Raw genomic sequence first — 14667 nt, forward strand, 5'->3', positions numbered from 1 at the left:
AAAACAGATAATATTTAAACCTTCACCTAGTTGCACTCTCTCCTGATGCAATATTTAGTAGAAAAATCCAAAACTTTGTTTATATTTGAAATATCATCTAGGAAAATGAATGAAGTCTGTAGATTATTATAAGCTAACTAAAAATAAATCAGCTAAAATTAACATTGCTGAATTCTTGTCATGCTGAATACAAATGTAGTGAGATATTTTAATGTGAAATGCTTTCACACACTCTACTTCTAGGCCTGTTGGACTGAAGTCTGTTTATTCATATTTGGTCTAGATTTCTGACATTCCTGTTTTGTCATACAGGTTAAAAACTTTTAGTGTCACGGGCTCAGAATAGTGCTACCAGGGTAGCACGACTTGCAGTATTCTCTTATTCTGCTCTTTAGGACAGATCAACTAACTTCAACTGAGCTATGGCAGTTTACACCAGCTAAAGATCTGCCCCATTATCCCACCTTGTTTCAGAATATAGGTAAAACAGGGCAGAATGAATCAAAGCATCCAAAGCAGTGAGCATATCCTTCGTTTTCCTTCCCCCAGCCCAACTTATTTTATTTAGACTGAGAATTTCTATTTGTTCTCCCATCCATGCATGTTGGACATATATATGGAACTCCAGCTTGTGATGGTGCAAGTTATTCGTATGAATCAAAGTGATCCTAGACCCCCAAATTTTTAAGCAAGGGCAATTCTTTATGGGAAAGTTGCTTAGCCCCCTGAAAGATGGGCTCATTCTGGATATGCTAACAGAACTGTACCAGATGACACTATCATTTGTGCTGATTTATTAACAGAAATAATGAACATTATATTTTAGAGCCAGCAGTAAGACTAGGGTTAAAGTGAAATAAACCTGCTCATGACAATACAGTGATAGGAACTAGCACAATTTTGCTAAGTCAATACACACAGTTTTACCAATTGATTTCTACATTCATGGTGTGCTGTGCTAGAGACACAGAATCCATTTTCTCCTGCAGAATGATGGCTTTGATTCCAAAAATGACATCTTCTTAAAAAAATCCATTTCCCTTTCCTGCATGAAAGCAGCCAAGAAGTAACAATGCCCTGTTTGTTCTCACTCCGTAGCCATCCAGTCACTCCTCCTGCCATTAACATAGATCCTTCCTCACATACACCCCACAGGTGTAACTGCCACAGGAGAGGTTTCCTGTGGACTCCCTCAATAGCTCCAGGTTTTGATTTCAAGTACAAACTGATTATTTCAGCACTGATTTCTTGTAGGCTTAAACAGAAATTAATTGTATTTTCCCCCAGAGCTTTCACAGCAGCAAACACTGCAGTATCATAGATTTAAAAACTGCAACGGATAATATTATTCAATGCCACAATGATCTTTTTCCTCAAACAATCCGATATAGCTTTATTTAGATACCTGAGCCTGTTGGGTGAAAGACTTGTGAAAGCTGTCAATTTAAGTGGGCAGTTTGAGGAATTAATTAAGAACACCACCCTTACTTCCCAAGTCAATGCTCTCAAGTATTTTGTAGATTGGCAGAACGATGGGGCAGGAAGGAAGGCAAATAAGATACTGTTTTTAAAAGGAAAACAAGGAAGCTTATTCCATGTGGAGAATGGATCTGAAGACAGAAGCTAAGAGTATAATCGATCAAGTCAATGTGAAAAAACTAAACTTACTGCAGGAATTAGTCCTAACGGGACACAGTTCCATAATCTCCCTGATTATACTTAGGGCCCTACCAAATTCACAGCCCACGTTGGTCAATTTCACGGTCATAGGAATTTAAAAATTGTAAATTTCATGATTTCAGCTATTTAAATCTGAAAGTTCAGGGTGTTGTAATTGTAGGGGTCCTGACTCATAAAAGAGTTGAGGGGGAGGGTGTGTTGGGGTACTGCCACCCTTACTTCTGCGCTGCTGCTGGCAGGGCTGCTGCCATCAGAGCTGGGCAGCTGGAGAGGGGCAGTTGCAGGCCAAGAGCCCATCTCTGAAGGCAAAGCCGCCGCCAGCAGCAGCGCAGAAGTAAGGGATGGCATGGTATGGTATTGCCACCCTTCCTTCTGCGCTGCTGCTGGCAGGGCGCTGCCTTCGGAGCTGGACGCCTGGCCAACAGCTGCCGCTCTCCGGCTGCCCAGCTCAGAAGGCAGCACAAAAGTAAGGGTGGCAATACTGTGACCCCCCCTAAAATAATCTTGCGACCCTCCTGCAACTCCCTTTTGGGTCAGGACCTCCAATATGAGAAATGCTGGTCTCCCCATGAAATCAGTATAGCATAGGGTAAAAGCACACAAAACCAGATTTCATGGGGTGGGAGACCAGATTTCATGGTCTGTGACATGTTTTTCAGGGCAGTAAATTTGGCAGGGCCCTAGTTATACTGCACTAAAGGCAAAACAAAGCCAGATTTAGAACAATTATTTGCATTGTAAGTTTTATTAAATGCCACTATCTGATACCAGTTGTGCTTCATTTAAAGGTTACTCTACAAAAATCATCATAACATCTGGACCTCAAGACTTACTGTACATTTCCTATTTCCTTTGTGGCTTTCAGAAAGTAATGTATACAGAAATAAGTATCACTCAGATAACAAAAATGGAAATCTGCAATGACAAATGTACTCACAAAAATATCACAATATTTTACTGAGGTGTTTTATATGCTTTGTCTTCAGTTGTAAACTTGAATAAAATCCTTGATGCAAAATGGGGGTGGGGGGATAGACAATACAAATTGTCATAAATATTCAGGCTTCAAACATGAAGACACCTGACTTCACTCTTTAGATACAATTGTCTAGAGGAGCTTCTAGCAATTGTAGAGAAATGTTCATGCTCAAAACAGTGCTCATGCAGATGGGTTCATGATGGTTTTGTTGCAGAGCTCCGAGAAGATATATTACGCAGATTCATAATAATCCGTTGGGGTTGGGGTGACAGCAAAGTAGGCATTCAAAGTTTCAGTGGTTTGTAATATTATGAGATCTTTCAATAGGTCTATAGAATAGGACATCAGTGTTCTTGTGTTGTTCTCTTTAAATTTAACAGAAAATATTACAGATGTATCTTAATATGCTTAACATTTTGTGTACTACATCACTTTCCTCACCAGAGGGAGGAATATCTATTTTTTCTCCCGGAAAGCAGATTTTAAAAATTTAAAAGCTTACAGCATTCTTGATTTATTCTGTAGACAAAATACGTTTCTCTTGGGCTTCATCAGCTTTTTAGCTGAATGAGGCCGCTTGCGCTTTATGATCAAACAGGATTTTTGCACTAGAAAATGAAGCTTTCATAGCTTCAAAAATGGCCCCCCGAGGCCTGCTCCTCAGCAGGCCAGGACCAATATTATGGCTGAGCGAGAAACAAAGAGGCATTTCTGGAGCTAAAAATCTACGTTTTCACTGCAACAATCCTAACAGAGCAAGAACAAAGTGCAAATAAAATTTTATTAGAAAAAATTAAAAGCCCAGTGCTGCAATTGTGACTCCAGAAAAACTCCCATGGTCTGCAATGAGGTTATTTCCTAGTGTCTCCAATGGGATTACTGCCTGAGTTTGGATTGCAAAGATTATATTAACAAAAGAGTGATTCCTGCAGAGCTGCCTCATTCCAGGTGTGAGACTGGAGTTGTACAATATCCATTCCCATCAAAACTATCTGCTTTCAGACTCGGGAAAGTATATTTTGACATTTAAAATGAGCTAGCCTTTTCCTCCATTCACCTTTCAGGGCCCCGTTCCTTCCCCAGGAGCATGGTCTGTCCTCATTCTTAGCATGGCAGTGCCAGATGCCATGCTCCCAGCATGGCCACTCAACACTTTTGCTAGCTATGTGTCTGTTATCTTTTGTGAGGGTAAGGGCTCTCAACTCCTATTGGCTTGAATACTGTAAGAATACAGGGGTATCTTGCCCCCTCCTGTGGGAATGCCCAGAGGATTTGGGGAGGAGGAAAGCTTTTCAAGGATCCCCTTGTGGACTCTCCCGCACACGATCCCATCAGTGAAAGGGACCTGCTTTTCCCCTGGCCAAATGGATTGCAAGCCTGCCCCCAAGCTATGTAGATCCCAAGGTATCCCTAGGCATGGAAGCCTCTCTAGAACCTCCTTCTGCTCCCTGGAAATGCAGTTCCAATGAAACCACACCATCAGGACCTCCACTGTCCCCAGCTGCCTCTAGGAGACCCCTTAGGGGAGAAGTACGGAGAAGCCCCTTCAGAAAAGGTAACATCAGATTTGGGCGTTTTTATAGAAGATATGTTCTAGCTCATATAGGAATTATTTCAGAGAAGTCCTATGGCCTGTGTTATGCAGGAGGTCAAACCTTAGTTTGAGCTGGGCCACAGCTAAGGTGCATGCAAACCGCTTTTTCTATGTTCCCAGATCTGCAAGACACTCAACCTTGTGCTCAACTTTAAGTACACAAGCAAATTCATCCCTGTTCAACAAGGCATGCAAGCACTTACGTTATTAACTTTAAGCAAATGAAGTTAAACACATGCTTTGCTAAACATGAATGAGATTACTCACATGCTTAAAGTGAAGCACACGCATAATTGCTTTGCAGAATCAGGGCTTCAGTGAGTAGGTCTGAAAACAGGAATTGATCTTTCTACAGCCATTGATGGTCCATATTGCAGATTTCTCCTGTACAATGCTGATACAGTATTGAAATAGTAAAGTACATGCTGATGTGCAGAAGTTCATTCTGGTTTTCTCATCATGCAGGATTTATTAGTCCCCTCTACTCTTTCTCCAGTCAGCAAGCTAATGAAAAAGACGACAAAAAAAGAGAAAGCCACTAGTTTTTTCTCTGGCTTTATTCACAAAGAATCACTTATATTTTTTCCTCTACATAATCTGTATGCAGTTAGTGTTTTCATTATCCCTCTGTAAATAAACCATCTGTTCAGGATTTGCAAGTTTCTTCTTCAGGCATGTTTGTTTTACACACAACACACATATTTGGATTTGTGTAATATATATTAGTAGGGCACCCCCTGGTGGCACTGTTGCAAATGGCTATTTTGGAACTTTGGTAAATTTCTATAACATTTCAAATAATGCAACCTGCCCCAGCCAACTGGAGCGGTGGAGTCTCTTTGGCTCGAGCACACATTTCTTATGCCTCCAGGTGTCAAAAGCACAGCATGCAAATTGACCACACAAAAGGCAAACACATTTTTATTATTAATCTGAAATATTATTTTCAGGTGGTGTGCAACTATGGCACCAGATGCGTCTTTGTATACATTTTACATAGATTGTATGCAAGCATGGAGGTTCAATACTTCAGTAGGTACAGCTAATCCCTTGAAGCATCCCTAGCCCGACATCGGCTATAAATGAGTATTAGAACCAAAGATGGCACATTTTTTGCTCCTGCCCTATTTTCTTATTGCCCACAGTGTGCTTAGCTAGGAAATAAAGCTGTGAATCACAGATTCTTAAGAGGGCAACCCCCTCTGTGTGAAACAGGAAACAATTTGCAGAAATATACACTAGCCATGATGGTGTATAGCTGCTGAGTATGTTCAGATAAGACTCACTTTTAGCATGCTACATTGGTAGCTGAATCAAAATACCAGAGTCACTGCTTAATTTAAATTGATGAGCAATGGCAGAAATTCTCATTACCCCGAAGAAAATAAATTCTGGGTAAAATCTGGGCCCCACTGAAGTCAATGGAAAATTCCCATTGATTTCCTGGGGGCCGAGATTTCACCCTGGGTCTTCACCATCCGTAATAAACAACTCAAATAAAAATAGTAATCCAAACCTAACTAGAGAACAGTGTTATATGCACAAACATTTTGACATTTAGTCTTCAAACTTGGACAACAAATACATTAACCATAACCAATTATTAAAGAGTTTTGTTTAAAAAAAACAACAAAAAACCTCCTATTGACTGACATATTCTCAGCAGCATTTAAAGTCCCCCCCTCCGCAATTAAACTGTTTTGAGCACATTTCCCCTACTGTGTTGTGAACCCAAAATAGTGCATCATGCTAGGTTTCAGAGTAACAGCCGTGTTAGTCTGTATTTGCAAAAAGAAAAGGAGTACTTGTGGCACCTTAGAGACTAACCAATTTATTTGAGCATAAGCTTTCGAGAGCTACAGCTCACTTCATCGGCTGCATACTGTGAAAAGTGTAGAAGATCTTTTTATATACACACACAGCATGAAAAAATACCTCCTCCCACCCCACTTACCAGCAGGAGAGTGGGGTGGGAGGAGGTATTTTCATATGCTGTGTGTGTATATAAAAAGATCTTCTACACTTTCCACAGTATGCATCCGATGAAGTGAGCTGTAGCTCTCGAAAGCTTTTGCTCAAATAAATTGGTTAGTCTCTAAGGTGCCACAAGTACTCTTTTTCTTTTTGCATCATGCTAGTGCATTACGTGGGAAACTCAGCTCAATGCAGAGAGACTCACACAAGCTGCCACCATAGGACTAGTTTCAGAGTAGCAGCCGTGTTACTCTGTATTCGCAAAAAGAAAAGGAGTACTTGTGGCACTTTAGAGACTAACAAATTTATTTGAGCATAAGCTTTCATGAGCTACAGCTCACTTCATCGGATGCATGCAGCAGGAAATACAGTGGGGAGATTTTATATACACAGAGAACATGAAACAATGGATTCTGGGGGGACTCCTCCTGAGGGTCGAAACAACAGACTGGATTTCTAAATAGAGTGCTTCCGCTGACGTGCACGGGCTGAAATTGTGGAAAAGCAGCATCATTTGCCCCATAACCTCAGCCGTGCAGAACACAATGCCATCCACAGCCTCAGAAACAACTCTGACATCAATCAAAAAGGCTGACAAAGGAGGTGCTGTTGTCATCACGAATAGGTCGGAATATGAACAAGAGGCTGCTAGGCAGCTCTCCAACACCACTTTCTACAAGCCATTACTCTTTGATCCCACTGAGGGTTACCAAAAGAAACTACACCATCTGCTCAAGAACAAATCCACACAGACACACCCCTAGAACTCCGACCTGGGGTATTCTATCTGCTACCCAAGATCCATAAACCTGGAAATCCTGGACGCCCCATCATCTCAGGCACTGGCACCCTGACAACAGGATTGTCTAGCTATGTAGACTCCCTCCTCAGGCCCTATGCTACCAGCACTCCCAGCTATCTTCGAGACACCAGTAACTTCCTGAGGAAACTACAATCCATCAGTGATCTTCCTGAAAACACCATCCTGGCCACTATGGATGTAGAAGCCCTCTACACCAACTTTCCACACAAAGACGGACTACAAGCCGTCAGGAACAGTATCCCCAATAATGTCACGGCAAACCTGGTGACTGAACTTTGTGACTTTGTCCTCACCCATAACTATTTCACATTTGGGGACAATGTATACCTTCAAATCAGCGGCACTGCTATGCGTACCCGCATGGCCCCACAGTAGGCCAACATTGTTATGGCTGATTTAGAACGCTTCCTCAGCTCTCATCCCCTAATGCCCCTACTCTACTTGCGCTATATTGATGACACCTTCATCATCTGGACCCATGGAAAAGAAGCCCTTGAGGAATTCCACCATGATTTCAACAATTTCCATCTCCCCATCAACCTCAGCCTGGACCAGTCCACACAAGAGATCCACTTCCTGGACACTACGGTGCTAATAAGCGATGGTCACATAAACACCACCCTATCCCGGAAACCTACTGACCGCTATTCCTACCTACATGCCTCCAGCTTTCATCCAGACCACACCACATGATCCTTTGTCTACTGCCAAGCTCTACGATACAACCGCATTTGCTCCAACCCCTCAGACAGAGACAAACACCTACAAGATCTCTATCAAGCATTCTTACAACTACAATACCCACCTGCTGAAGTGAAGAAACAGATTGACAGATTCAGAAGAGTACCCAGAAGTCACCTACGACAGGACAGGCCCAACAAAGAAAACAACAGAACGCCACTAGCCATCACCTTCAGCCCCCAACTAAAACCTCTCCAACGCATCATCAAGGATCTACAACCTATCCTGAAGGACGACCCATCACTCTCACAGATCTTGGGAGACAGTCCAATCCTTCCTTACAGACTATTCCTCAGACGTTCTTGTCAACTGCTGGAAATGGCGCACCTTGATTATCACAACAAAAGTTTTTTTTCCTCTCCTGCTGGTAATAGCTCACCTTACCTGATCTCTCTCGTTACAGTGTGTATGGTAACACCCATTGTTTCATGTTCTCTGTGTATACAAAATCTCCCCACTGTATTTTCTACTGCATGCATCCGATAAAGTGAGCTGCAGCTCACGAAAGCTTATGCTCAAATAAATTTGTTAGTCTCTAAGGTGCCACAAGTACTCCTTTTCACCTTAGGACTAGAAACCCTCTCTCTCCTAGACCCTCAGTGGGGCTGGAGGGCTCATGAGCATCACCAGATTGAGCTTCATCTGTCTTCAGTCTTGAGAGGGGCTTCCAGGGGCTGTGGAAGCCTCCTCAAGGGGATTCTGAGACAGGCAGAAGCCAGCAGGTGAAGCTCTGAGCACATGTTTACACTGGAGCTATGTAGGCAGTGCAATGGCACATGGCCTCAATTCAGATAGTCCTGACCTCCTTGTCGCTATCTCAAGGTTGGATTCTTCTAGAGTCCAAACCCCTGCTTTGACAAGCAGCATCACTCACCACCAGAAAAATTCAGAGGAAGTTCTGGAAGGAGAACTTTGAGGTATTTCCTGACTTCTCCATGGGGTTTTCAGAGAGTTCCAGTCTGACCGTGGGCATTTTGTATTTCAAATGTAAACATTATGAAAGATGGATGTAATTATGCTACTGCACAAGTCCCAGCAAACCATCCCTCCCCCCACCCCAAAAATCTATATCCAACTTCTGTTTAAACATGTGGGCTTTGATTTGGAGTTCTCACTGCTGAACACCAACGCCTTAATTAGCACATCCTATCAAGTTTGACTTCTAAAGGGTTAATTAATACAACAACACTTTCATTATTTATTATGTAGCTGTGAATTTCCTTTCCAGGCACTAGCTTGCTTTTAATTTCCATTATGACCATAAAAATCACCATTATACATAAAGTATAATTGTATAATTATAATAATGTATAATAACTTATTATAATAAATTACGATAAGTATAATAATTTATAATACTTTATAATTTATGTATAATTATTGTACAATTATACTTAAAGTATAATTGTACAATTGCCTTATACATAAAGTATAATTGTAAATATAGAGGTTACAGGTTCAGTTTTAAATCAATTGTGACAATGGAGTCACAAACACCTATTTAATGGTGATGTACTATATAAATATTGGCCTGTGAAACATCGACTTTTGCCCATGCAATCATCTTACCAACCACAATTTTCAGTGAACCCATACACAAAAGATAATAATAATAATAATAATAATAATAGGCTATACTTTGTCAGATATAGCCCCTGATCCTACAGACACTTTTGCACATGCTTAACTTTCACTCCATTGAAATCAGTGGGACTGCTCACCTGCTTCAAGGTCAGCACAAATATCTGCAGAACTGGTGCCTTCCAAAGGAGCAGCTAAATGATGGTACAGAACTGCCAAACACAAATATTGACACTTTCTCATACAGACACTTTTCCTTTTAATTAAAAACAAAAATAAAAGTCAGATACATTAGGCTATTTGTTATGAAAAATATGAATCCTAGCAAAATCAGAGTGAAATGAGTTTTAAATCCTAGTAAAAATGGATTTAGTAACAGTGCTAGCTTTAAAAAAATTTTGATACAGTTCAGTACATACAAATATGAATGCACAATTTAGTTAAATAAATCAACACTAAAAATCTGACAAATTCCAAAATGAAATTTAAAGGCCTGTTCCCAAAGATCCTTTGGGAAGCAACACAAAGTGGATGTCTGGCAAGAAACAGATGCTGTAATGCAACGGCGCTCTTGTGATAACTTTTTAAAATAAAAGAGCCCTATTGATTATTAATTGTTAGTGTGGACTTATGATGAAAAATTAGTTTGGCAAGTCATTCTACTTCCTCTTTGACTCTCAAGGAGGTACCAGTACTGAAACACGGGCATTTCAATGAATGACTGAAAGAATGCTGAGGTGGGTTTTTTTCCCCTGTTAGTACCAGGAATGCATGTGCAATGCCAGGAAAACTTGGAAGATTCATAGTTTTTCCTTGGAACAGAAAACTTCACAGAACATATTAATAAATGCTTGTTAAAGGTGCCTTCATATTTCCAAGTTGCCATAATATACGGGAAATTCTCTAAAAAAATAAAGATTTACTAATAGGAATCAGGTAGTTGGACATTTCAAGGCTTTTGTACCAATGAATTTTTTCTAGAGACATGGGCATATCTGGGTTAGATGCTGAATTCCTACACTTCACACAGGGGCTCCCAGGATAACAACTGCACGATACTATTTCTTGTAGAATATTATTTGCTGTTCTCCTTTCTCCAAGTTACTGGACTCTCAGAGGCTCTTCAGCTACTTTTGAGTGTTAAATGTAGTTTTTGACTTCAGGTTTCAGCCTCATCTTCTGAGATTTAGTATGATCGCCAGACACGTTCTTAAAGAAAGCAGATGCAGAGATAGATGAAGACCCTGCAACAGTTGGGCCATAATGTGCCATCCCCCTCAGACTCTGTTCAGCCTAACAACCTAGTGATCGTCACAAAGTACCTTGTAAAGCAACACTCCGTGCAGCCAGTAATATGGACTGAAATTTCTTGGGACTGGATTGTTCAATCTGCCTCCAGGAGAAGAAGTGACCCCGCTCTAGTAAACCTGGCTAGGATGGGCGTACAGGAGGAGTGTGAACGTCTATGGGGTTTGGGATACCAGCTTTATAGATTTCAGAGTAGCAGCCGTGTTAGTCTGTATCCGCAAAAAGAAAAGGAGTACTTGTGGCACCTTAGAGACTAACCAATTTATTTGTTAGTCTCTAAGGTGCCACAAGTACTCCTTTTCTTTTTGCAGCTTTATAGAATTATTCTTGCCTCTGAGAACCCCTGGTGCTTGGTGGATTTAGGCAGTGGAGCCATGTGTGGGAGGAGCAGGGGGGTTAGAAGCCTTGTGCAACTTCCCTGGCTGATCTCAAGATTTCTGAGCACAAATCCAGTCGAGTTAATATGCAACCAGAAGCAGCATTAATCATCACGGTGCCCCCTCCGCATCTTCTACTATGCAGCCCTCAAGTTCCCTGGCACCTCTCATGGCTTTCTCCCCGTGGGAGAGGGGAAGAGGAGACAGACCTGTAAACTAGTTGCTAAAGGTTAGCTTACGGACTGAAATTGGAAACCAGGTGAAGGAGGTAAAAGAAATGATCTAAAGTAACTACAGAGAAAAACTGGGTAAAGAACAAAGGTCTATGAGACTGGATGATTCTGAAGACAAAAGATTGTTAACTACTTTTCATTTTTCAAGTGCTTTTCAGAGCATTGACTAACACGCATCACCCCAACCCTCAACGTACTTAGGTAAAGAGCTTTCCCCTTATCACAGGGAAAGAAGACTGAGGCAGAGAGGTTGCATGACTTACCCAAAGTCAGAGACACAATCAGTATCAGAGCAAAGAGGGGAACTTGTGTTCCTGTCTCCCACATCTGTGCTTATACCACAAAAATACACAGTTGTCTCAAGGTAAAGTGCTGTTTTGTTTTTGAACAAGCTCATCATCAGGGATCCACAATATTAGTTTCTCTAGTAATTCATAGGCCTGGAAACAATTAAAGGAGACTTCCTGCTACTATCAAATTTCAGTCAAATGCTAAGGTTATTTGTGGGGATATTAGATGCTATATAAAATTAAACAAAATATTTAAAAGGAGTGATCTTTTAGACATATTACTACCTAGAAATTTATTATCACTTTCACTGAATGGATTTTATTTCACTCGGTTTTGTGTTGTTTAGTTCTGCCCAAGTCACCGCTGTGGAACTATGATTGTTCAGCTGTAGACGGGCTCTTTAAATTTTTTAATGTGATAACCTAGACAAGGAAACAAAGTGAAAACTCCAAAGTTTTCTACCTTAGAGTAATAAAGTTACAGGGTCTATGTTGCAGGTACATTTAAATCCAGAAGACAGCCGGAAAATAAAACAAAATTAGTTTCAAATGAATACATTAGAAAGTTAAAAATAGACAGAGACTAGAGCAGGTTCTGAATTAGAAACCTTAAACTGGTCTCCCACAGAAATAATTAAAGAGGGAAATAATTACAGAGTTAGCAGATCTGACATAAAACCAGTCACACTCGGCAACAGCACGGAGTTTTGCATTTCTAATGTTTGTAACAAACACCAAAGCTCACGACAGCCTGTCACTTTTTGATGGATGATGGAAGACTCCACTTCTGATGTAGAAAGTATCCTTTACAATTCCAGACCTGGCATGAAGTGGAGCCTTGATTTCAGTAATAACGTCTCCTGAAAAATAAGCACATTTGATTAGCTTTTACGTCTGAAACAGTCTGACAATTACATTATTGTATGCGGTGGTGTTGTAGCAGTGTCGGTCATGGGATTTTGGAGAGACAAGGCAGGTAAGGTGATATCTTTTATTGGACCGACTTCTGTTGGCGGATGAGACAAGCTTTCCAGCCACACACAGCTCTTCTTCAGGTCTGGGAAATGTGCTCAGAGTCTGAGCATTCGGACTACTTTCCCCAGACCTGCAGAAGAGCTCTGTGTAAGTTTGAAAGCTTGTCTCATCCGCCAACAGAAGTTGGTCCAATAAAAGATATTACCTCGCCCACCTTGTTGCTCTGATAATTACACTGATATTATGAAAGGGCAGAGGCAAAGCTGAAAGTGACCTTAGTTTGGTCAGCATATTGGGCCCAATCCTGCAAAGCACAGAGTACCTTCAACTCCAATGAAATCAAAACTTCACAGGAGGTTTTCAGCCTAGCACAACGCCCCCCCATAGTGTACTGGTTGCGTTGTGCCCTATTTGGATCCCCTGTAAGATTGCAACTCGGTATGTTAATAAGAGTGAGGCTCTTGACTCTGAATGACCTAAGCTTTGGTAAGCTTTCATCAGATACTTTTAAAATGTAATGTACAAAATGCATGCACGTGTTCCACCAGTGACGGAAAAAGACCAGACTGTACTGGGGCCCTTGGCAGATTGCCTTCTGGGTTTGTTGCTGGTTGGGATTTTAGCCAGGAACAGAAAGGGTCCACACCGAGCCCCCTCCTCTCTCAAGCCCCCTTCCTTTCGTATCCTTCTCTCTGCATGGAAGAATTGATGTTCTGCTACATTTTTCATCACACCACACACTGAACACACTGACTTTAAAAAAATTAAATATACAAACCCCAGCTGGTTAGGCACTGGGGTCAAGTGAGAAGGAGATATAGAAAATTATGTCCTGGCAGTAGAAACATGCTTAACTTTACTCTCATGAGCAGGCCCACTGACATCCATGGGATGACTCCGGCGAGTAAAGTTAAACACATGTGTAGGCACTTGCTGAATCATAGCTAGAGAGATCAGCTAGTAACTAGAGGGAAACATTTTGGATTAACTACTTTTGTTATTTGTGTTCCAGCTGGATCCAAGAAGCAGGGGGTTGGGGTAGACAGAGAAGAAACGGGTTGAAGAACATTAGCTAGTGTTAAATTTCCAACCCAAACAATTATTCTTTTGGCAGCCTTCCACCTTACCTAAGCGCCAGCCATACTCCCAGGATGACAGGACTGGATAGTGGAATTTCTCCTCAGGACTCTTCAGCTTTCTCTCCTGCAGGTACAGGTGCCTCCCTTGGCCTTCCTGGGAGATGCCCTGGTACAGCAGATGCTTGGTCTTGGGGGTGGCAGGTCTCATTTCCTTAAGAAGGGGCTCCTGACCCTTATCCTCCTGCTTCCTGGGGAGGCTTACCCCCTCCCCCTGCTTCTTAAAGCCAGTTTCCTCCTCCTGGGTCCTAGGGGGACCAAGCCTCTTCTCCTGCTCCTTGGGAGGGCAGATAGCAGGTAGAATACATTTCCTCCTGGGGCCACTGCAGGGCTCTAGCCTGGGGAACTTGTGCCCATACTTTACCTTCCAGCTGACCCTGCTAAAAGCCTCTTTCTCAATCAATTCCTTCCAGCGGTGCTGGTCCCTTGTGGTCAGTAGATCCCTCATGGCCTGGAGCAGGAGGTTAGCTAGCAGCTAGCAGCTAGCTGCTGTGTGTTTGGTACAAGTTAGTTCCTGCAGCCCCTGGTGTCCAAGGAGACGGGCACGCAGGAGCCAGAGGAGCAGGGTCTCAAGTTACAGCCACCTCAGAGGAAGTGGAGGAGAAGGGGCACTGCACTCTCCCTTCGTCTCAGCTTCTCTGGATATTGAACAGAATATTTAAAGAGGTGTCAGTGAGCCCTTTAGTACCCCTCAAGCAAAAATCCAGATGAGCTGCAGGTTGGGGTCAGCCAACAGGTGGAACTAGTTACCCACCCACCAGCTCCCTGTGGCTGCAGAGTTTGTGAATCTTGGAAACAGCAGCATTACAATTCATGTCCACTCCCAAGCATAAAATACCCCCACAATAACCCACCCTTTGGAGCAGTTGAAATCTTGTGCAGATCTTATTAGCACCTTGCTGTGCAGCAGGGGAAAAGCAAAGGGCTAGATCCTGATTCTACTGACATCAACAGCAAAACTCCCTCTGACCTGAAT

General features: G+C 42.0%; 1 protein-coding gene across 2 annotated transcripts; it reads right to left on the minus strand.

The window, feature by feature from the left end:
• Positions 1-9299: 9299 nt before the first annotated feature.
• On the minus strand, positions 9300-14294 carry LOC141991408 (protein SPMIP1). 2 transcript variants are annotated; one of them, XR_012640362.1, is made up of 3 exons: positions 13683-14294; positions 11095-12440; positions 9300-10925 (listed from the first exon to the last, which is right to left on the minus strand). XR_012640362.1 is itself a non-coding variant. In XM_074959699.1 (2 exons), the coding sequence occupies exons 1-2, from the start codon at positions 14137-14139 to the stop codon at positions 12322-12324; spliced, it is 576 nt and encodes a 191-aa protein (XP_074815800.1). In that variant the 5' UTR covers positions 14140-14294; the 3' UTR covers positions 10953-12321. The 2 variants fall into 2 exon arrangements, 1 of the variants encoding a protein (XP_074815800.1); XM_074959699.1 differs by lacking the exon at positions 9300-10925 and having other exon boundaries at positions 10953-12440.
• Between the last annotated feature and the right edge of the window lie 373 nt (positions 14295-14667).

This window comes from Natator depressus, chromosome 7, assembly GCF_965152275.1.
Source record: "Natator depressus isolate rNatDep1 chromosome 7, rNatDep2.hap1, whole genome shotgun sequence".
In the NCBI taxonomy this organism is placed as follows: domain Eukaryota; kingdom Metazoa; phylum Chordata; order Testudines; family Cheloniidae; genus Natator; species Natator depressus.

Bases quoted from the DNA above. Each gene is read 5' to 3' on its own strand.
- LOC141991408 (XM_074959699.1), bottom strand. From the start codon at position 14,139: ATGAGGGATCTACTGACCACAAGGGACCAGCACCGCTGGAAGGAATTG. The intron at 12,441-13,682 runs GTAAGGTGGAAG...CTTATTTTTCAG, and splicing joins GGAGTATGGCTGGCGCTTAG to GAGACGTTATTACTGAAATC.